The sequence below is a fragment of the Momordica charantia genome (genome assembly GCF_013281855.1).
Source record: "Momordica charantia cultivar OHB3-1 chromosome 10 unlocalized genomic scaffold, Mcharantia_2.0 BLBB01000010.1, whole genome shotgun sequence".
Lineage (NCBI taxonomy): Eukaryota > Viridiplantae > Streptophyta > Magnoliopsida > Cucurbitales > Cucurbitaceae > Momordica > Momordica charantia.
The window spans coordinates 1,557,250-1,577,266 of NW_028275158.1; the positions used below are offsets into that span (position 1 = coordinate 1,557,250).

At 36.6% G+C, this 20,017-nt stretch overlaps 3 protein-coding genes and 1 non-coding gene across 6 annotated transcripts; all 4 read left to right on the forward strand.

Annotated features, from left to right (window-relative positions):
• The first annotated feature begins 284 nt into the window (after window positions 1–284).
• Window positions 285–6,047, forward strand: EYE (conserved oligomeric Golgi complex component-related / COG complex component-like protein). Its single transcript, XM_022285310.2, has 10 exons — window positions 285–710; window positions 1,332–1,421; window positions 1,539–1,658; window positions 1,737–1,838; window positions 1,919–2,199; window positions 2,403–2,548; window positions 3,851–4,049; window positions 4,185–4,860; window positions 5,150–5,482; window positions 5,684–6,047. Exons 1-10 carry the CDS (start codon window positions 426–428, stop codon window positions 5,960–5,962), a joined length of 2,511 nt encoding a protein of 836 aa, XP_022141002.1. The 5' UTR covers window positions 285–425; the 3' UTR covers window positions 5,963–6,047.
• Window positions 6,048–7,316: 1,269 nt separating this feature from the next.
• Window positions 7,317–8,396, forward strand: PEX11B (peroxin 11B). The gene has a single exon (XM_022285493.2). The coding sequence runs from the start codon at window positions 7,508–7,510 to the stop codon at window positions 8,177–8,179; it is 672 nt and encodes a 223-aa protein (XP_022141185.1). The 5' UTR covers window positions 7,317–7,507; the 3' UTR covers window positions 8,180–8,396.
• Window positions 8,397–9,317: 921 nt separating this feature from the next.
• LOC111011615 (PLAC8 family protein) lies at window positions 9,318–13,351 on the forward strand. 3 transcript variants are annotated; one of them, XM_088118862.1, is made up of 5 exons: window positions 9,318–9,563; window positions 9,843–10,073; window positions 11,001–11,115; window positions 12,158–12,426; window positions 12,703–12,840. In XM_088118862.1, exons 2-5 carry the CDS (start codon window positions 9,843–9,845, stop codon window positions 12,742–12,744), a joined length of 657 nt encoding a protein of 218 aa, XP_087974988.1. In that variant the 5' UTR covers window positions 9,318–9,563; the 3' UTR covers window positions 12,745–12,840. The 3 variants fall into 3 exon arrangements, with proteins under 3 accessions (XP_087974988.1, XP_087974987.1, XP_022141152.1); XM_088118861.1 differs by having other exon boundaries at window positions 9,332–9,563; window positions 12,831–13,351; XM_022285460.2 differs by having other exon boundaries at window positions 9,341–9,563; window positions 9,843–9,950; window positions 12,831–13,351.
• Window positions 13,352–19,532: 6,181 nt separating this feature from the next.
• LOC148208372 (signal recognition particle RNA) lies at window positions 19,533–19,839 on the forward strand. Its single transcript, XR_015788613.1, has one exon.
• The last annotated feature ends 178 nt before the right edge of the window (window positions 19,840–20,017 follow it).

Genomic DNA, 20,017 nt, shown 5'->3' on the forward strand with positions numbered 1-20,017 from the left:
AAATTAGTTATAGCACGTGAATAATAAATGTTAAAGTTATTTATACCAATTTCTTAAAAAATTGGAGAAATAATTATAAACTTCTATATAACTTTTTTCCTTTCTAAATCTCTGTCCATTAACATAATATTATGCCATATAAACCTATCATTATCTAACTTAAGTATTTACCAACAACCAGAGATTAAATGAAAAAAATGTAATTATAGAAGAGAGTAAATTAAAACTAAAAAATAAAAACGAAAATTAATTTCCAAGAAAATTATTATTTTTACCTTGGGAGTTTGGAAGAGAAGAGTTTGTTCAACGATGAGATGAGGTGGTTTTAGACTCTGTAACTGTGACTTGGGCTCCTTCCCCGGATCTGGAAGCAGCTTCCAATTCCATGATTCGCTGAATCGGAAAACCTCTGAATTCCGGCAGCCATGAATCTTGATTTAGGTCCCTTCTCCAGTGACAGTTTCGACCCCAAGAAATGGATCAACTCCGCCTGTCAGACCCGCCACCCACAGGATTCTTTGGACAAGCATCTCGTCGATTTGGAGATGAAGCTTCAGATGGTGTCCGAGGAGATTGCCGCCTCACTCGAGGAGCTCAGTGCCAATGCTCTCCTTCGCGTCCCTCGTGCTACTCGCGATGTTATCCGCCTCCGTGACGACGCTGTTTCTTTGCGATCTGCTGTCTCTGGGATCCTGCAGAAGCTCAAGAAGGTGACAACCATAACAATCCCCTCAAATTGCTTTGGTCTTTATTTTTGTGCGATCGCCGGTTTCTTTTCTGAATTTTACAGGTAGTTTGGAGCATTCTGTGCGTTTGTGTTTGATTATCTTGTAGATTTTGTTATCTGTTCTTATAGTATCTTCTCAATATTGCACCAAAAATATAAGAAGGGATAAACGGAGGAAAAGGGCATTAGGTAGAAGCTCAATGCGCAGACTAGGGAGGTTATAGAAAGTTCCAACTCTCGTCAATTTTTGTGAGTGGCAATCTTGTACTTATAGTATTGAGACTTGATCTTATAGTTAGTTAACTGCTAAGCTGCGAATTTTGGTTTTACATCATTTTTTGATGCGAACTGTGAATAGTGAAACATTTGCAAGTTGAAGTGGGACTTATTTAGATTCTATCGCAAAGCAAACCATCAAGTTCGTGCACTGCCAAAGAGATGCTCATCACATTGTTTTGGTTTTTAGGGGAGAGCTTGAAGAAGCGTTTTCCACCCTTCTTTAATTTTTTTTTTTTTTTTGGGTGGTAACTGTTATTATTATTATTATAAAATATATATATATATATCTCTCCAGTGTCTCACTCAAGTAATTTTTCTTCTCCAGGCAGAGGGATCCTCTGCAGAATCTATAGCCGCCCTTGCTAGAGTTGATACTGTTAAGCAGAGAATGGAAGCTGCATATGAGACATTACAGGTTGAGATCGTTAGATGAAGTATGCTAGTTTCTCATGGTAAATACTTATACTAACCAGTAACCAACGTTTGGATAACATATGCATACATTTGCATTTTTTTAAATTGTATTCAATAGGATGCTGCTGGGTTGGCCCAATTAAGTTCGACAGTGGAAGATGTCTTTGCCAGTGGTGATCTTCCTCGAGCTGCTGAGACCCTGGCCAACATGAGACACTGCTTGTCTGCTGTTGGGGAGGTAAAATTCTTCATTGGTGCGTTTGCCTTACTCACATGTTTGCTAAATGCAAGCTTAACTTCTTTGATGTTCTATCAGGTTGCTGAGTTTGCTAATGTGAGGAAGCAACTTGAGGTCCTAGAGGACAGGCTTGATGCTATGGTTCAGCCTCGTTTAACAGATGCACTCACAAATAGAAAGGTACATATCTTTTGCAAAGGCTTGCATTTGAATACAAGATTTTTCATGATTTATAAGTAAGAATTCCATATATGGTACAGGTTGATGTTGCACAAGATTTGAGGGTAATTCTCCTTCGAATTGGGAGGTTCAAGTCTCTAGAACTGAACTATACAAAAGTTCACTTGAAGCCTGTAAAGCAACTTTGGGAAGATTTTGACTCAAAGCAACGAGCACATAAACTTGCTAATGAAAAGAGTGAACTTGAAAGACCGACAGCTAATAATGATTTCCAATCCAGTTTTCCATCAGTTTCATTTACCAGTTGGTTACCAAGTTTCTATGATGAATTGCTACTCTATCTCGAACAAGAATGGAAGTGGTAATATAAATTCGTATGCTTTTATGTCCTTTTATTTCAAAGGATGCTTATGAAAATTTATGTTATATAACTTGATGTAATTTTATTATGATATTAGTTTTGGAAGTTGGCTTCCGTAAATATCTTAAAAGTTAAGAGTTGCTAGTTCTCTTTTCAGTTTCTGGTTGCAAATGGGGCCACCCTTTGACGTGTTTCATTTGCAGGTGTATGGTTGCATTTCCAGATGAATACAAGGCTCTTGTCCCAAAGCTTTTAATTGAGATAATGGCAGTTGTGGGGTCGAGTTTTATTTCCCGTATCAACCTTGCAACTGCAGATGTTGTTCCCGGAACAAAAGCATTGGGGAAAGGTTAAAGTCAACATCTCAAATCACTTTTATACTTTCAAGTTTCAAGTACTTCAGCACATTGTTTATGATGCGTAGAAGTTCAATTTAATTTGTTTATACTCCTTTAAAAAGAAATATTTCCAGTCTTGATTATTCTTTTGTATGCCAATAATATTGCGTGAAGAAACATGGACAATATTAAGGCATGGATCTCTTTCTCTCACAAAATATCATTGTATGGGAAGCATGCCTCTTGCCTAACTTCTTTGGACAGACCATCCATAACTTCGTAACATGGTGGAACAACTGCTGTGCCCTTCAAAGACGTATGCCCTTCATGAATATTTCTCCTCACTGGTGCACTTTATGCAAAAAACATGGCGAATCTAGTTGTCATGTGTTTGTCTCTTGTGATTTAGCCTCAAGTTTTTGGCAAAAGCTCCTTTCTCTTTTTGGATGGTTGACGGCTTTACCTACCGATTTATCGATGCTTCTGGACTATACCCTAACCGGTCACCCCTTCAAAAAGAAGAAAATTTGCCTTTGGCTTCATTTTGTTTGGGCGTTTCTTTGGACGATTTGGTTGGAAAGAAATCAAAGAATCTTCCAAGATAAGGAGTGTTCCCTGCATCTCTTATTTGAATCCATAGTTTTCTTGGTGATATCTTGGTGTAAATGCTCCCCTATATTTCATCACTATAGTTTTGTCTCTCTCTTATCTAATTGGAGAGCTTTTTTGTAGCCCAATTTGGGCCCCTTTTGTTATCATATTTCATATATCAATGAAATAGTTTCTTGTTTTCTCTCTTAAATTCCATTATTACATAACATGGTTGAACTTTATAAGCTGTATTTCTTATTGTAAAAGCAACCTTTGGATGTAGTAGTGTGAGGTTTTATCAGCATAGATATGATTGAATTATCATGTGATCTAATCCTTGGAAGTGTTGAACTTTGGATAATCCTCTTTCAGGCCTTTTCTACTCCTTCAATTCCTTAATTTTGTTGGAATCACCGTCTTTGTTATGTATTACTTATTTTTAAGGCAAGTCTATGAAAGTCCGCATCTTGATAGATTGGTATTTTATGTAATTATGTTTAGGTGCAGCATGATATCCTTGTGATTTTTGCTGGTTGTGAATTCAATCGACGACGTCCAATGATACTTTTCCTTTTCATATTCCGTGGACTTTCCTTTGTCTTGTATTTCTAGTTTTTTCTACTTTCTTTTTTTGTTGGGCTGAGGGGAAGGCGGGAGGGGATCTATGCACTGTATGTTTTAGTTTTACATTCCCCCCTAAGCAGGTCCTTTCGTTGTTTCAGGTATTTTAGATATTTTATCTGGAGATATGCCAAAGGGTGTCAAGATTCAAACTAGGCATCTAGAAGCACTTATTGATTTACATAATATGACGGGAACCTTTGCTAGGAATATTCAACATTTGTTCTCAGAATCAGACCTGAACATTTCAATCAACACACTGAAGGCTGTATATTTTCCTTTTGAAGCTTTTAAACAAAGGTAATAAATCATAAACGGTTAAAATCTTGCTGCAGTAGAAACTCATGCGCATATCTTTTCTACCTTGTTCTGTATTTCAATGAGATCATTATGTTGTTTAATCCATCCAACAATGTTTTATTCTCCTCGTCCTAGGTATGGACAAATGGAGCGTACTATCCTTTCCTCTGAAATTGCAGAGGTAGATCTTAGAGGAGCTGTCACTCGAGGTGTGGGAGCCCAGGGGATTGAACTTAGTGAAACAGTTCGCAGAATGGAGGAATCTATCCCACAAGTTATTTTATTTCTTGAAGCAGCTGTTGAGAGGTGCATTAGCTTTACGGGTGGTTCGGAGGCTGATGAGATACTTCTTGCTCTTGATGATGTAATGTTACAGTATATTTCTTCACTCCAGGAAACCCTAAAATCCCTGAGAGTTGTCTGTGGTATAGATCAGAGTAGTGATGGTGTTGGGTTAAAGAAGGAAACAGGCTTGGACAAGAAGGATGGAACCCGCAAAGTTGACTTAATGTCAAACGAGGAGGAGTGGTCCATCGTCCAGGGGACTCTACAGATACTTACAGTGGCTGATTGTTTGACTAGCAGGTCATCTGTATTTGAAGCTTCTTTGAGAGCTACTCTTGCAAGACTGAGCACAACCTTTTCTGTTTCAGTCTTTGGTTCAAGTTTGGACCAAAACCAGTCTCATATAATCAGTGATTACAGCAACAGGGAAGTGACTATGGGTGGAAGGGCTGCCTTGGATATGGCAGTCGTACGGCTTGTTGATGTTCCTGAGAAGGCAAAAAAACTCTTTAACCTCTTAGATCAGGTTAATTAACTTTTGCCTTTCCTTCTACCCTCGTTTACTCTTTTCTTTTGTTTTTAATTTTTTCCCTGTGAGATGCCTTTTCCCCTGCTTTTCCAGGTTAGATAAAGTTGTTACTTAAAAAATTTTACTGGTCAAAAACCAATTGAGACTTGAGAAATATTAATGACGATAATATTCTATTTCTTTGGTCAGTTGTCTCAATTGCCGTGGTACTTTCTTTGGCTCAGTTGATAATCCTTCTCTTTCTGTTTTAGCATCTGAGCAGTTTCTTCATATTGTTGTCATGCAGTCGAAGGATCCACGTTTCCATGCTCTTCCACTCGCATCTCAGAGAGTTGCAGCATTTGCAGACAAGGTTAATGAACTCGTATATGATGTTCTCATATCCAAAGTACGACAACGCCTTAGCGATGTGTCTCGTTTGCCAATATGGGGTTCGGTTGAGGAACCTAGTGCTTTTCCTCTTCCAACCTTCAGTTCTTACCCCCAGTCTTACGTTACCAGTGTTGGTGAATACCTTCTCACTTTACCCCAACAACTGGAGCCGCTTGCTGAAGGTATATCTAATAGCAATGCCAACAATGACGAGGCTCAGTTTTTCGCTGCAGAATGGATGTGCAAGGTACCAAAGTCATAAATCTAGTAAAATTTTAACTATTTTCTCTCTCTAAAGTATCTGGCCATGAAAAGCACTATGATGGATACCCGATGATGGTTATCCAGAATCTCATTGTTAGATAATAAAACATAGAGCATGAAATATTCTTGTACGAATGTGTTTGTAATGAACCACTCATGTGCGTCTTTATTCTGTTTTCTGAAGGTTGCTGAAGGTACCGCTGCACTTTACACAGAACAACTGCGTGGCATACAATATGTAACGGATCGTGGGGCGCAACAGTTGTCTGTCGATGTCGAGTATCTGACAAATGTACTTTCAGCCCTATCAATGCCAATCCCTCCAGCTCTTGCCACATTCCTCACTTGCTTTTCCACTCCAAGAGACCAGCTGAAAGACCTTCTGAAATCTGATTCTGGAAAGGAGCTTGATCTTCCAACAGCAAACCTTGTATGTAAGATGCGGCGTGTGAACTTAGATTAGCAATTTTTCGACTAAAACATCTTTGGCCTGATGATCTTACCATTTATTATTAATAAGTAATATATGATTGGCCTTCCATTGGACACTGCATTAGTTTTGGTTAGATTAGGTAATTAATTTGTTGGGATTCATCCTAATCATGTCGATATTTTTCCTACTCCCCACTCAACTCTCTTGTAATTTACACAGCCAAGAACCAGTTTTCAAAGTTCTCAAAATACCCATACATCTTCATGAGACATCTTCGGTGCTCTTATACTTTTATCTTCAAATTTTGATTTTTAGGTTAAATGACAGTGAAGTAGTTCATTTTTATTTATTTTTGGTTAAAATACTTGGTCCTGTACGTTTAGCCTTGGTTCGTTTTAGTCCGTGTTTTTTGAAAATATTAATTTTTGTGCTTATACTTTTAAATTTGATTCATTTTAGTCCTTGTACTTTGAAATGTTTATTTTGGTTTCTGTACTTTTAAAAATGGATCATTTTAGTCTTTATTTGTTCAATTTTAACACAAATTTTACACATCACGGAAACTCTTTAGTATAAAGTAATGTTTACATTTTAAGAAATATATTGATTGTAGCGTCGTGTTGAAACCAAACTGGTCACTTTTTAAAAGTAAATGACCAAAATGAATATTTTGAAAAAACATTGATTAAAATAAACCAAAGTTGAAAGTATAGAGATCAAAATGAACATTTTGAAAGTACATAAATTAAAATGAATTAAAGTTGAAAGTATAGGGACAAATAAGTAGTTTAACATTATTTATTATTATTATTATATTATTGTTAAGATCAAAATTTTGGATAGTTTGTGAGGTTTTGACAAAATAAGAAGACTAAATTGAAAATTTCAAAATTATTGAGACTCATTCAGTGCTTAAACCACCATCCTACGACTCTTTTTCGAGATTGGAAAGCAGTCCTCCATTAGGTTTTTGTTTGGCGGGGTCTTCTCATCCCCGGTGAAAATTTCAAAATTATTGAGACACATTTTGGTAACTTAACCAATAAAGTATAAAATGTTTTCATTACATTTTGGTCCTTGAACTTTTTGGCTCTCTAAATTTTTTAAAATACTTATTTTAACCTTTGAATTATATATATATATATATTACCACGTCATTTTTTAACTTTCAAGATGTCTACTTTATTTTTAACATTTTTTTGAAATAATCATTTAGGTTTCACTAATATTTTGCCACTTCATATCTAAGAGTCCCCATGTCAACCATCATTGTGATAATATATATTCGTGGTAAGTATCAAATTTTTTTGTTTTAAGTTGAAATAAAAACCGAACAAAAAAGTATGAGGACAAACCACAAAACAAAACAAAGTGAGAAACCTATTAGAACAGAGGAGGAAAAATAATGGCCAACCACAAGCATGCCACATACAATTATCAAGAAAAACCTCCATTTTGTGGCTCTCATTTGATTTCCCAAAATTTTAAAACTGTGAGTCTTTGCAAACTCTATCAAACTCCTCAGCCAAAACCTGTGCAACCCATCTTCTTGCTTTCTCCATAAACAGAACAGCCATGACTGATACAGTGGACAAACTGGTCATCTTCTTAGCCAAAAGAGATGGCATAGACAAGCTTGTGAAGACCTTCCAATATGTTTCAAAGTTAGTTCACTGGCACCTTGAAACCTCTCATCCAGACAAGGCAACCAGAGCCAAGCACTGGGAAGTTGCTTCCGGCATCAGCCGAAAGGCCTTCCGAACCGGGCGCTTTCTGACCGGCTTCAACGCTCTCCGACGCAGCCCCGGAGCGACCCCGGCTTTCCGGTTCCTCGCCGTTCTTGCTAATGCAGGTGAAATGGTCTACTTCTTCTTTGACCACTTGCTTTGGCTGTCAAGAATTGGGACTCTTGATGCTAAGTTGGCCAAAAGGATGAGCTTTATATCAGCCTTTGGTGAGTCTTTTGGCTACATATTCTTCATAGTTTCTGATCTTATTGTGCTGAAACATGGGATTGAGGCTGAGAGGAAGCTCAAAAGCTGTGAGGAAGATTCAAAAGAAGAGAGTTTGAGCAAAATCAGAGGTGATAGAGTTATGAGATTGATGGGTGTGGCAGCCAATGTTGCGGATTTGATTATTGGATTGGCTGAGATTGAGCCCAACCCTTTTTGCAACCATACACTTACTCTTGGGATAAGTGGGTTGGTCTCTGCTTGGGCTGGTTGGTATAGAAATTGGCCCTCTTAAAGATAATGTTTTGATTGCCATTTTAGCCTCTATGTTTCAACAATCAGGTCAATTCCATCTATACACTTTGAAATGTTTCATTATAATACTTATCTTTTGATCAAAGGTTATGCCCATGGCGTTGGTGAAAGGTTGTAGGAATGCAACAATTCAATGTAACATGTTGTTTGATTATAAGATGGATAGGTTATATAATGTGACTTTTTTGTTTTGAATATGTGAGGATCTGACAAGTCACATTAATGGAAAAATATGAATATGAGTTAGATTTCAAGAGATTCTTTTAGTTGAAAATGAAAAAATGAATCGGAGTTGATTATGTTTTAGACCATAACTAGAATGGTCTGTTTTGAAGTTTTGTTACTCCAAAACAAGAGTAAGACATATTTGGTAGGTTTTCAAAATCAAAAGCCTGTGGTACAACAATCAAGTTGAAGTTAAGATTTACATGTACGTGGACTAAAAATATAATTTAACCTAAAAGTATGCAGTGATACGAAGCTGCGTTTATGTAGGAATCATTCATATATGGTTTGAAAGACTAAGAAAATACATAGATTGCAAACTTATTGTAAAAATTTATACAAGAAAGAAACTTCTTGAGGCGTACCAATAATTTAAAGAAAATAAAATTAGAATGTGTTAATTTCATCCTTACATGTAATATTAATTAGTGTTGTTAAACGTAACAGAACGTCAATATGAACATGTCTAAAGTGATTAAAGTCGTGGATATTCTTGATTCTATTTAGCAAAATCTTAACCCTAAAAAAATGGGGGTCAATTGTTCAAAAGTCGGTAAGTAACACCAAAAATAAAAATTCTTAAAAAGTATATTTAAGATTGACCCAAGTATACAAATGTAAATTCATGAACAAATGTAATTTGATCCGGAAAATGCTACCTTGAATTCAACGAGGTGTTTTGTACATTTTCTTTGATTCCAAACAGCGAAATACACAATTTGATCCATCAGCCGATATTCAATATGACAGTCAAAGACTCAAGCACCGTTTCTTTGGAATTTCTCAAAACTGAAATTCTAAAACAAATACACAAATCAATTGAATTTAAAACCAAATTAATTTTGATTCCAACAGAAAAAAAAAAATCGAATCTTTTCCCATAAATGTTTGCACGAAACATAATCCGGGCGGTTCGGTTGGAGGTCTTATCTACCCAGTACCCACCCACTTCATACGCGTCGAATTTGACTATTGTGGTCGTATTATATCTCCGTTTCTTCAAGTTTCTCCGGGAAAATTTTGTTTGGGGTCGGTTGACTCTGCAACTTCACTAGACTTTGGGGGGAAATTAGATCTTCGCCAATTAAGCGAAGCATTTCCGCTGAAGATTTGTTGGGCGAGTTGATTCTCTTGCCGGGGTCAGTAAGAATTGTTCACATCTTTCTGTTTTGTTGTTCTTCACTTTTGATCTTTGCGTTTTTTGTAGTCCCGGAAGAGGTGGAAATTTTTTTTCACGGCTTTGTTCTTTTAAGTTTGAATATAAATCGTTTCTCCCCTATTCGACCGATCCAATGCCTTTGAAATTATGAAATATGGTTGGATTGGATGCAAGTTCTTCTTACCATTTGCAGTTTCCTAGACAATAAATTGTGGGGTTCTTGATTTATTGATTTTCTTTCGTCGGTGGTCGATCTCAGATGGGGGATGGGGCGGCGCCTTCTCGATATGTGAAATTGACGAAAGATCAAGCACCTTTGGAAGAGATCAAGCCGGGTGAGCTTAACCAGCCCATCGAAGTTCCTCAGGTTTTCTACTTTTCTCTGGGCGATCGAGGGGGGAGGAATCTCACATTTCTGGGAGATATTTTTGCTGCTTCTTCTTTCTCACATTTCTCTCTGTGGATTCGAGCTTGTATTTTGATATCATTGGTATCTTTCTTTCAGGTTATAATGTGCAAAGTATATTTGCATATCACTTCACGATTTAGTAGTTCTGTTGTTGATCTAATTGTGAGATAAGATTAAGTGGTACCAGGTGAACGTTGCTCTAGAAGTTCTGGATTTAGATTTAAAAGTTCCCAGAATAAATGTGATGATAGAAAATTTAGAATTGGTGTTTTAGTAGTGACTGTATTTTCTATCAGTCCAATGTGGCAAGGATCAAATGAGCAACTACAGATTTAGATGTTTTTGAGGTGATAGGTTCAGATTATGGTGCCTCCTATCTAAGATTTGAAGTATCTTACGAGTTCTTTTACATCAAATGTTGTGGGAGTAAAACGATTGTTGTGGATGTGTTGGGAGTGATGATAAGATGAGTGATTTTGAAAAAAAGAGATTTAAGTATAATTGATTTTTCAAAATTATCATCCAAGTGATACTTTAAAAATCAATTTAAAGTGATTTTTAACTTTTCTAAAATCAATTTTTTAATTTGCCAAACACGATCAATGGAAATGGAAGGGATTTTGACAATGGCAAAAAGTGATTTGGTCATGCCAAAATCACTCTCAAACACACCTTAAGTGGTATCTCGAGGGATATACTAAATAGAAGCTTTGAGCAGCTTATTGGGCCTCCATTTTTCTGATATCGAGCTTCTTTTGAGCCTGTAGTAGAGTCTTCCATTACAATGGGACATCTTTGGTTTTCCTTGATTTGCAGCTGTTGGCTTCTTTTTATACACACTATGATTCTTCTAGTTCAGATACTACTCTATGGGTTTCTGGGATTGTGCTCTTTATATTACGTTGTATGAACATTTATTTAATTTTGGTAGTAACTTCTCGTAGATATGAATATCTTAGGGAAAAAAAAATCGTACGATTTATAATTGCAATCCTCTATGACTTTCAGCTAAATGTTCGTAAATGCAACGAGTGTGGACAGCCTCTACCTGAAAGCTTTGAACCTCCAGCCGATGAACCTTGGACGACTGGGATTTTTGGCTGTGCTGAAGATACCCAAAGTTGTAAGTTTCCTTAGATAGTATTCTTCTGTGGTTCTCGGGTCAGATCTCAGTAAACTGCTTTGCGATACAATAATGATTTGTTCGGTTTGGTGAGCAAAAATCTATGCCAGATTATTTCTAGAACAGAAGCTGGAGGTATACATCCTCCCCTCTAGATTCTCCTACCTATAGTCTGGATCCCTTCCCCTTCTCCCCAAAGTCTCTTCCGACCTTATTTTCTCTAATAGAATTAGGGTGAATTTGGGTTGATTTTTTACCAAAGTGTTTTTAAGTAAAAGCACTTCTTCTACAAGCATATTTGGAAGAAACACTGATCGAGTGCTTATCCACAAACACTTTTAATTGTTTTTGGAAATTTTTAAGTGTTATTTTTAGTGGATTTAAAGCATTTCTTTACCCTCTCAAAAGTCATCTCAAACTAACCACACTCATAATCTCTCACTCATTCTTACAAGTTGTAACTAACTACAATAAAACCCACACATGGGAGGGAAATTACCATTGCCTCCTTTCCTACCCTTACCTAAACTATGAATTCTTTCTAGCTCCCGTATCTTCCACAGCCGCTTTCTTTCCTCATCTAGCATACATAAAAGGTAGCGGAAACTTCAAGAATCTAACGTAATCATATTTATGAACTATCTGTACCTGATCATCTTTTTATCATACTTGTTTTCCGAGACATATCTATATCTAAGTATCATTTGATGTTACTTTTGTTTTTATACTCTTTGCAGCAGTTATTGTTCAATGAATAAACATATTTATCAACCATCTGTTATTTGTAAACTGAGTTTTGGATATCATTTTCTTCGTATTCATGGTTGGAGTCCCCTAAATTTTCAAATGAAACGGAGTTCTTAGGGTGGGTTGACCTGATCATTTAATCCCCACTATTTCTTTTCGAACATATATGTTTGAAAGTAGAAACTTCTACAATTGTACAATTGGCACCGCTCATGTCAGGTTCTGCAAAGAGCAAGTAGTTATTGTAGTAAACTCATTTTCCGTCTTTGTATGTACCCCTATTTCGTTTGTACAGGCTGGACTGGACTGTTCTGTCCATGTGTTTTGTTCGGGCGCAATGTTGAAAGCTTGAGAGACGATGATATGGACTGGACAAGGCCGTGCGTGTGTCATGCTATTTTCGTTGAAGGTGGCATTGCTTTGGCGACAGCGACTGCAGCACTCCATTGCATTGATCCAAACACGACTTTTCTCATTTGTGAGGGATTAATGTTTACCTGGTGGATGTGTGGCATATACACTGGACTCGTTCGCCAATCTTTGCAAAAGAAGTATCATCTTAAGGTAACATTCTGTTCATGTGCTTTTCAATCTAGATCTATAACTGAACAAATGGTTTCAGATTCTGAAATTAACTTGTGATGCTAACTTACTTTTTTGGCTTTTTCATTGTCAAGCATATTGAATACTTAAATTGATATGTTGTCATCTTGCTCAAAGATCTCGATCTACCCGGAGCCTCGTAAGGGGCTAAGGGGTAGAGAAGAGGACGATATCTCGAGTTCCACTTTGAAAATTTGTGACATAATTTAATAATGTGATCCCGTATCATACTTGAAGATTGAAAGCAACCATTTCCCCTACTTTGGAAGAAAAAGTTGATCTGAATCGGGCCAGTGAATGCTATATTCTGCTTTAGAGTTGGATAGTACCGGCGTGGTTTGCTAATGTCGATATGCTGATTACAGAACTCCCCGTGCGATCCTTGCATGACGCATTGCTGCCTGCACTGGTGCGCTCTATGTCAAGAACACAGGGAGATGAAGGGACGTCTGGCCGATAACTTTGCTGTGCCAATGACCATCGTGAACCCGCCACCCGTTCAAGAAATGAAGTCGGAGAACGTCGGTGAAGGCACAGCACCATCTTCCAGTGCCAGCAATGGCCGGACCAATCTGGAAATGCAAGCTTTGTAGATTCCTTGATAGAGATCCAACTACACCACCACCACAGCAAAAGTTAGTACATTAGATATTTTCAGTGAGGTTTTGTGGGACTCGGACCACCCTATACTCAGTCTTATAAAGTTGAATCATTTATATTTTAAATTCCTTAAATATTTGATTTTTTCTTTTTTTCGACCCGATGAGCTGACTCGGCTGAGTTATATCCTGGTTGATTGGTACTGTGGACACCGTAGATTTTGTGGTGCAATTTTTTGGGGACGTTCATGCTGAAATATTATGGCCGTGGCCTTTGCTTGCCGATATCTCTGATTCTCGTTGATTTGATTGGCCAAATTATACAAATTTATATGGAAAAAAAGTACTCTTGGGAAGGTTTTTTTCTTTTCTTTTTTTTCTTAAATAAATTTATTGATGTAGAAATAAGGTGGGTGCATTAAGACATTCTAACAACATTGATATAATTTTAGTATGTTATTTAATTAATCATTTGCCAACTAATGTATTATTAAGAGAGAGAAATGCAAATAAAATAGAAATCGAAAAAATAATATGATTGTGAGATGTTGAGTGCAAGTAGGTTAGTTCAACTTGTTTTATAAAACATCTTAATAAAATAAATTTGACTTTAAATTGAAATCAAAACGAATGGTTCAACGTGAAAATAAAAGAAATCACATAAGCGGTGACAATTAAATTAATTCGGATGTAACATTGTGTTGATATTTAGTTTCTAAAATTGTTTATAAGGTAACTATTCAAAATTTTATATAGTGTAAATTACACATCATGTTTTGTATATTTTTATTATTTTGACTGTTTCAAACAAACCTTTTTAATTTTAAAAAAAAACCATCCTTGTAAAAAGGAAATTGCGTCAACATAATGTTAAAAAATATTTAAATATAAAAGAAGTAGAATAAGAATATTAAAGAAGCGGATTGAAGCAACAAACCAATCATTGTTAATATCAAATAAAAATTGATGAGAAGTAGAATATTATATAAGATAAAGTTTGTTAGTAAATAAGTTAGATTCCTAGGGAAGCTAATTTCAAAATATGCTCTTACAACGTACATTGCCTTGATTCCAAAGGTGCGGGAGCCGAGAGTGGTTTCAGATTTTCGTCTCATAAGCCTTTGTAATGTCTCATACAAAATTGTAACGAAGGTGTTAACAAATCGTTTAAAGCTAGTTCTGGACAAAATTATATCAGATTGCCAGGCAGCCTTCATCCCGGGTAGGGTTACTAATGACAACATTATTATTGGCCATGAATGTATCCATGCCATGAAGAAGAGGAGGAAAGGAAGGGAAGGTCTAGCGGCAATAAAGCTTGATATGAGCAAGGCTTATGATCGGGTGGAATGAGTCTTTTTGAAGCAAATGATGCTGAAGATGGGTTTCAATGAGGACTGGATCGAGATCATTATGGACTGCATTAGTACTCCATCCTTTATCATTATGACTAATGGGGAAGCAAAAGGGCATATCATCCCTCAAAGGGGCTTACGCCAAGGGGATCCTTTGTCCCCCTATCTTTTCTTAATCTGTGCAGAAGGCCTCTCAGCATCCCTTAAACATGCCCATGAGAACAACTGGATTTCAGGTATGTCGATTAACTCAAATTGTCCAAGTATCTCTAATCTTCTCTTTGCAGATGATAGCCTAGTGTTTTGTAAGGCTAAAATATCAGAATTGTTTGCGATTAAACTACTTTTGCTGGACTATGAGAAAGCTTCTGGACAAAAAATTAACTTTGATAAGTCCATGATTTGGTTCTCTCCCAACGTGCATGATGATTTTCGTAATTACCTTCAATCGGTGGTGGGAATGAGGTTGGTCCCAAATTTGGGAGATTATCTTGGACTCCCTTCAAGTATCTCTCGAAATAAACGTGGAGATTTTAATTTTATTAAGGAGAGAGTGTGGAGGGCTGTCCAAGGGTGGAAAGGAAAGTTTTTCTCAGGAGGAAAAGAGATATGTCGCTCAAGCTATTCCAACTTATGTCATGGGTTGTTTCCACCTCCCAAAGACGTTTTGTTCAGATATCTCAAGGGACTTGGCTAAGTTTTGGTGGGGTACAAATGATGCTAGACAGAAAATCCACTGGATAAGTTGGGACCGCATGTGTTGGCCAAAGGAGCTAGGAGGTCTCAATTTTCGAGATCTCGTGATGTTTAACAAGGCCTTGTTGGCCAAACAACTGTGGAGGTTTTTGCAACTGCCTAATCTCCTTGTTTCCAGGGTTATTAGAGGAGTGTATGCATGTGAGGATTCTATTCTGACAGCAAAGGCGGACTACCACTCATCTTACTTTTGGCAAGGGATGGTTTGGTGTCGTGATTTGTTGGTTACGGGAATTAGAAAGGTGGTTGGAAATGGATCTTCAATTAATTTTTTCAAAGATCCGTGGATTCCGTGAGAGAACACTTTCAGGCCTTTAAGTCCCTGTCTTGATCCGTCCAGAATTCATTGGGTAGCTGATTTTATTACTTCTACTCGAAATTGGGATGTCCAAAAGCTCAGATCCGTAGTTGGAGAAGAAGATGTGGCTACCATATCTAATATTCCTATTAGTGCTGTGGGAGGTTTGGATAGATGGATGTGGCATTTTACGAAGAATGGCTCCTATACGGTAAGAAGTGGGTACAAGTTAGCTATGAGATTGAATCTACCTTCCCAATCCTCTAGCTCTGACAAAAATGAGAGGTGGTGGAAGGATTTCTGGAAAATGGACCTTCCCCCAAAAATTAAAATTTTTTTGTGGAAAGCAATCAGAAATTGAATCCTAGTAATGACAAACTTGAGGAGAAGAGGTATGGAGGTGTCACCTATGTGTCCAATTTGCCTGAAAAAGGAGGAGACAGTGGATCACGCTCTGGTGGGTTGTAAACGGGCGTCCAAAATCTGGTCTTTGCTTCTGCCAGCATTAGATTCTTCTAATAATTTTAACGGCTGTTTTGTCGACCGGTGGACTAAGGTGATGTCGGATCTTTCGCAAAAAGAAGTCACCCTCGCTGGTATTACTAGCTGGAGCATGTGGAACGATCGAAATTCACACATTTTAAAAAATGGTACACCTGATGTTCATTTGAAATGTAGATGGATTTTGGAGTATGCTAATGAATTTCTGAATAAAAATAAATTGACCTTGGAGACGCAAGCGGCCCCCTCCTGCAATCCCATCGTCTGGTGTCCCCCTCCAAAGGGGTTTTTAAAAATCAATACTGATGTTGCGTGTACCACCTCTGTTGGAAAGTCCGGAATAGGGATTTTAATCCGTGATGATGAAAATCGGGTACAAGCGGCGATGATTTCTTCCCAGCGTCTGGGAAGCCCCCTTTTGGTGGAAACCCTTGCTATCAGAGAAGGAATTCGTTTGGCGATCCGGATGGGTTGGATTTCAGTAAGGTGGTGGTCGAATCTGACTCCCTCGAAGCGGTTAAACTTATAGAGAAGAATGGGGGTGGTTAAATGAAGTGGCTTCATTGATTGTTGACATCAGACACTTGTGTTTGAATTTTGACGATTTTCGAATTCAGCATGTTCGTCGTGAGGGAAATAGGGCCGCTCATATTCTGGCTAGAAATGTCATTTCTATAAATAGTCCCCTTCTTTGACTTTGTGATTTTCCAGTTTGGCTTCTCAGCAGTGTGAAAGCTGATGATCGCACTAATGTAGCCTTGGCAAGTTATTTTCTTTAATGGAAGTTTCTTTTAACTCAAAAAAAAAAACAAAAAATCTATTTAATTATTAAATAATTAATTTTACCAAATACTAAAAATGGTTTAAATTCTTGAACAATAATCTCTTAAGCCTCTAAAGTCAATCGCAAACAAGCCTTGGTTAATATGATTATTGCAAGGGATGAGATCGAGGCGTGCTATCTGGCCTCCCTCATGCCCTGTGGCCTTATAGCCATTAAATTCATGACTAGCCTTTAGCTCGAGATGAGGAGGGTCTAAGCAACTCACCTCTATGTGAATGTGTAAAAGGAAATTTGTTCACAGATAAGATGGAGTGCCAAGTGGGGACACGGCTTCTTAAATCTGGTCTAAAAGTTAAAGTATTTTCTCGCAAACCTATACTATTTTTCGTTGATAAACATGGTTACAATTATACCCAACAAATCGGATAACATTGAAAATTTAAAACTCAATTTCAATCCGATAATATTGAAAATTTAAAACTCAATTTTGGATTATATATATATATTTTTTGCATAGGTTCTATTGAATTTGAAATATGACATTATCCAAGAAGGATATATAAACTCAGTAGTGAAAGTAGGTAAATTAGTTTCTAACAACTGAGATTTAAATCTAAATTTCAAGTGTTATTCAGTAAATTTAGGAACGCTCCACCAATCATGATGGTTTAAATTTAATTTATTAACATTCAAACCAAAAGTTCTGCTAACCCCGATCCTTATCTTAATATAATATATTTTTTTTCAAACAAAATAAAAATAATATTTATATCCGTATACTTCAAAAAAAAAAAAAATAATAATAATAAAATAAAGTTGACATCCATATAAATACTGCCATTTGGCAAACAACCCTCAGAGACTCTGATTTCTTTATTGAAGCGCAGTTCCGTGAATGGCCAGAGGGATCCTCCCCTGCGAATTCGGTGGCGGCGGCGGCAGCAGCGACGGCGGCCTCCACGGCGGCGAGTCTTGCAGCGCTTCCAACAAAAAATCGAAGTACGACGTCGGAGACATTTTCTTCGGTAGCGATGATATGAAAGAATTCGTATGGGACGGTGTTTTCACTGAAGAAACAGATCGATTTCTGGAAAGAGAGTCCGCCATGAAAGCTCTGAGAAAGAAAAGCAAGAGAAGGCTACAAACATTTGATTGCTTCGAGTTCTTGAAACTCGTCTGGTGTTTCAAATTATGACTCTCCTTTTTCTTTTCCTTTTTCCTCGATAGATCGATTGAATTTGTATATCGATTGATGATTTTCGATCTTTTTTTTTCTTCTTCCTCCCTTGATCGATGCCGAATTTTGTCGAAATTTTCCGAGCGCGGATGTGTAATTAGAATTGTGATCTGTAGCCTCCAATCGAAATGCGTACAGAAACTTCCAATTTTCATCTCTTTTTGTTCTTTTGAGTTTTGACTTTCAATCAATTCTTTATGTAGTCTAACAATGAATATTTCTTGCATCGGAAAGCGAATGAAAATTCTAAGCAATTTTCTCGGGATCCAAACAGTATTAGGTCAATCGAGTGATGACAAATTTTGATTGATCAACTTGGGATATTAACAAATTCAAAGCTCGAATTGCCGTGGGTAACCTTCTTTCTATTTAGTGAATTTTTTTTTTCTAATTTTAAATAATGATCACGTGAAAATCAATCTTAGACAAGAAAAGACAAGTATTGATGAATGTCTAGTTAAAATCATTGTAAATGAGTGAAGAATAACACTCAAATTCAAATTTTCTTTCTTTCTCCTCTTTCTGAATACAAACATATAGATATTCAAATTTATGATATTTTATTGACCACTCAAATTAAATTAGTATTTTACTTAAACTTAGCTTAATTTATATTTGATTTTTTATACCTATAGTTTCTAAATCATTATTTGGTCCTTTCAAAAGTTTTAATTTTGTTTGATTTGGTTAAATTTTATAAGGAGTTTGAATCAAAAATCATATAATCGAAATTGAAAACTTTCAAAATTTAGGAAGGTGTTGACTAATAAACACAATTTTAAAAAGTAATATATGAAAAAAGAACATAAAAAAAAAGAAAAAAAATATATTTATATAAATAATGGTAGGGATTGGCCCATTGACCCCTCTACTCGTCGGTGCATTCTGTTGTGTTGATGCTTTCCAAGTTTATTTCCAAATGGCATATTGTATTCCCTTTCATCCACTCATTTATTTTTTCTATTTTTCTTTCCAACTTCTCAAATATAAATAAATAAATATTTTTCTTGTGGATCGATTGCCAATTGATCACTACAAACCGACCATGCATTTTTAAACCGCAATAATTTCAATATTGTCAAATACTTTAAATATATATATATATATATATATATATATATATATATATATATATATTTATAAGTCAGTGCTAGTTTTTGAGGATGTATGTATTGATCCACTCTAGTTTCCTTTATCTATGGTTCATATAAAAATATATAGCCAAAGTTTTTAAAAATATTTATAACAAAGGTCAAATCAAAATTATTAAAAGACTAATATGAATTTTACTATCCCACAGTTATGGTTTTTTTTTCTTTGGAGAACCACAATTTTATGTTTTCGAAAAATATGTACATTTATGTTTCACTGGGAAAGGAACCTAGCCCTATTACAACCCCACTAGGTGCTATCTTTGAGATGCGTGCCATTTTCTCATTCTAAGAGCATAATGGGATGAACCTCATTTTTTGTCCCACATCGAAAGTTATTGAGGCTACGATCTTCTTTATGAATCTTACTGGGATGCACCACGATCGCCGAGCTCGGTAACGTGGGCTTTTAGCCCTAGTGGGAGTACCAAGGTGTTTGAATGTTGGATCTTTCCATTGAGCTGGGCAGATGTTAGATATTTACTGGCTCGCCCATTTCAAGATTGGAGTAGGGCCTTGTTGTCATAGGCGAAAGCCCAAGTCGCTCTGTCCTTATATTGGAGGGAACCGCGTAAGGCTGGCTTCACAGAGCAGCGTCACCTCCAACTCTCATCATTGAAAGGACGACGGGCCGATTCTTCCCAGGCCCCCTAAAAAGCTCAGATGGAAGCTCTCAGGCCGACAACCACCTATTTTTCCTTTTTTCTTTTTAAATGGTTTCCCATTGAATACTTTCGAAAGATTATCATCATTGTGTTTTTATAGTTCCCATTGAACACTTCTAAAAAGATTATTATTCTTATGGTTTCCATTGAATACTTTTATATTGCTTCTTCTGCATATTTTCCCAACATGGAGGAGATCCAAGATC

Bases quoted from the DNA above. Each gene is read 5' to 3' on its own strand.
- EYE (XM_022285310.2), top strand. From the start codon at position 426: ATGAATCTTGATTTAGGTCCCTTCTCCAGTGACAGTTTCGACCCCAAG. The intron at 711-1,331 runs GTGACAACCATA...TTTCTTCTCCAG, and splicing joins TCCTGCAGAAGCTCAAGAAG to GCAGAGGGATCCTCTGCAGA. The intron at 4,050-4,184 runs GTAATAAATCAT...TCCTCGTCCTAG, and splicing joins TTTGAAGCTTTTAAACAAAG to GTATGGACAAATGGAGCGTA.
- PEX11B (XM_022285493.2), top strand. From the start codon at position 7,508: ATGACTGATACAGTGGACAAACTGGTCATCTTCTTAGCCAAAAGAGAT.
- LOC111011615 (XM_088118861.1), top strand. From the start codon at position 9,843: ATGGGGGATGGGGCGGCGCCTTCTCGATATGTGAAATTGACGAAAGAT. The intron at 11,116-12,157 runs GTAAGTTTCCTT...TCGTTTGTACAG, and splicing joins TGCTGAAGATACCCAAAGTT to GCTGGACTGGACTGTTCTGT. The intron at 12,427-12,830 runs GTAACATTCTGT...TGCTGATTACAG, and splicing joins AAAAGAAGTATCATCTTAAG to AACTCCCCGTGCGATCCTTG.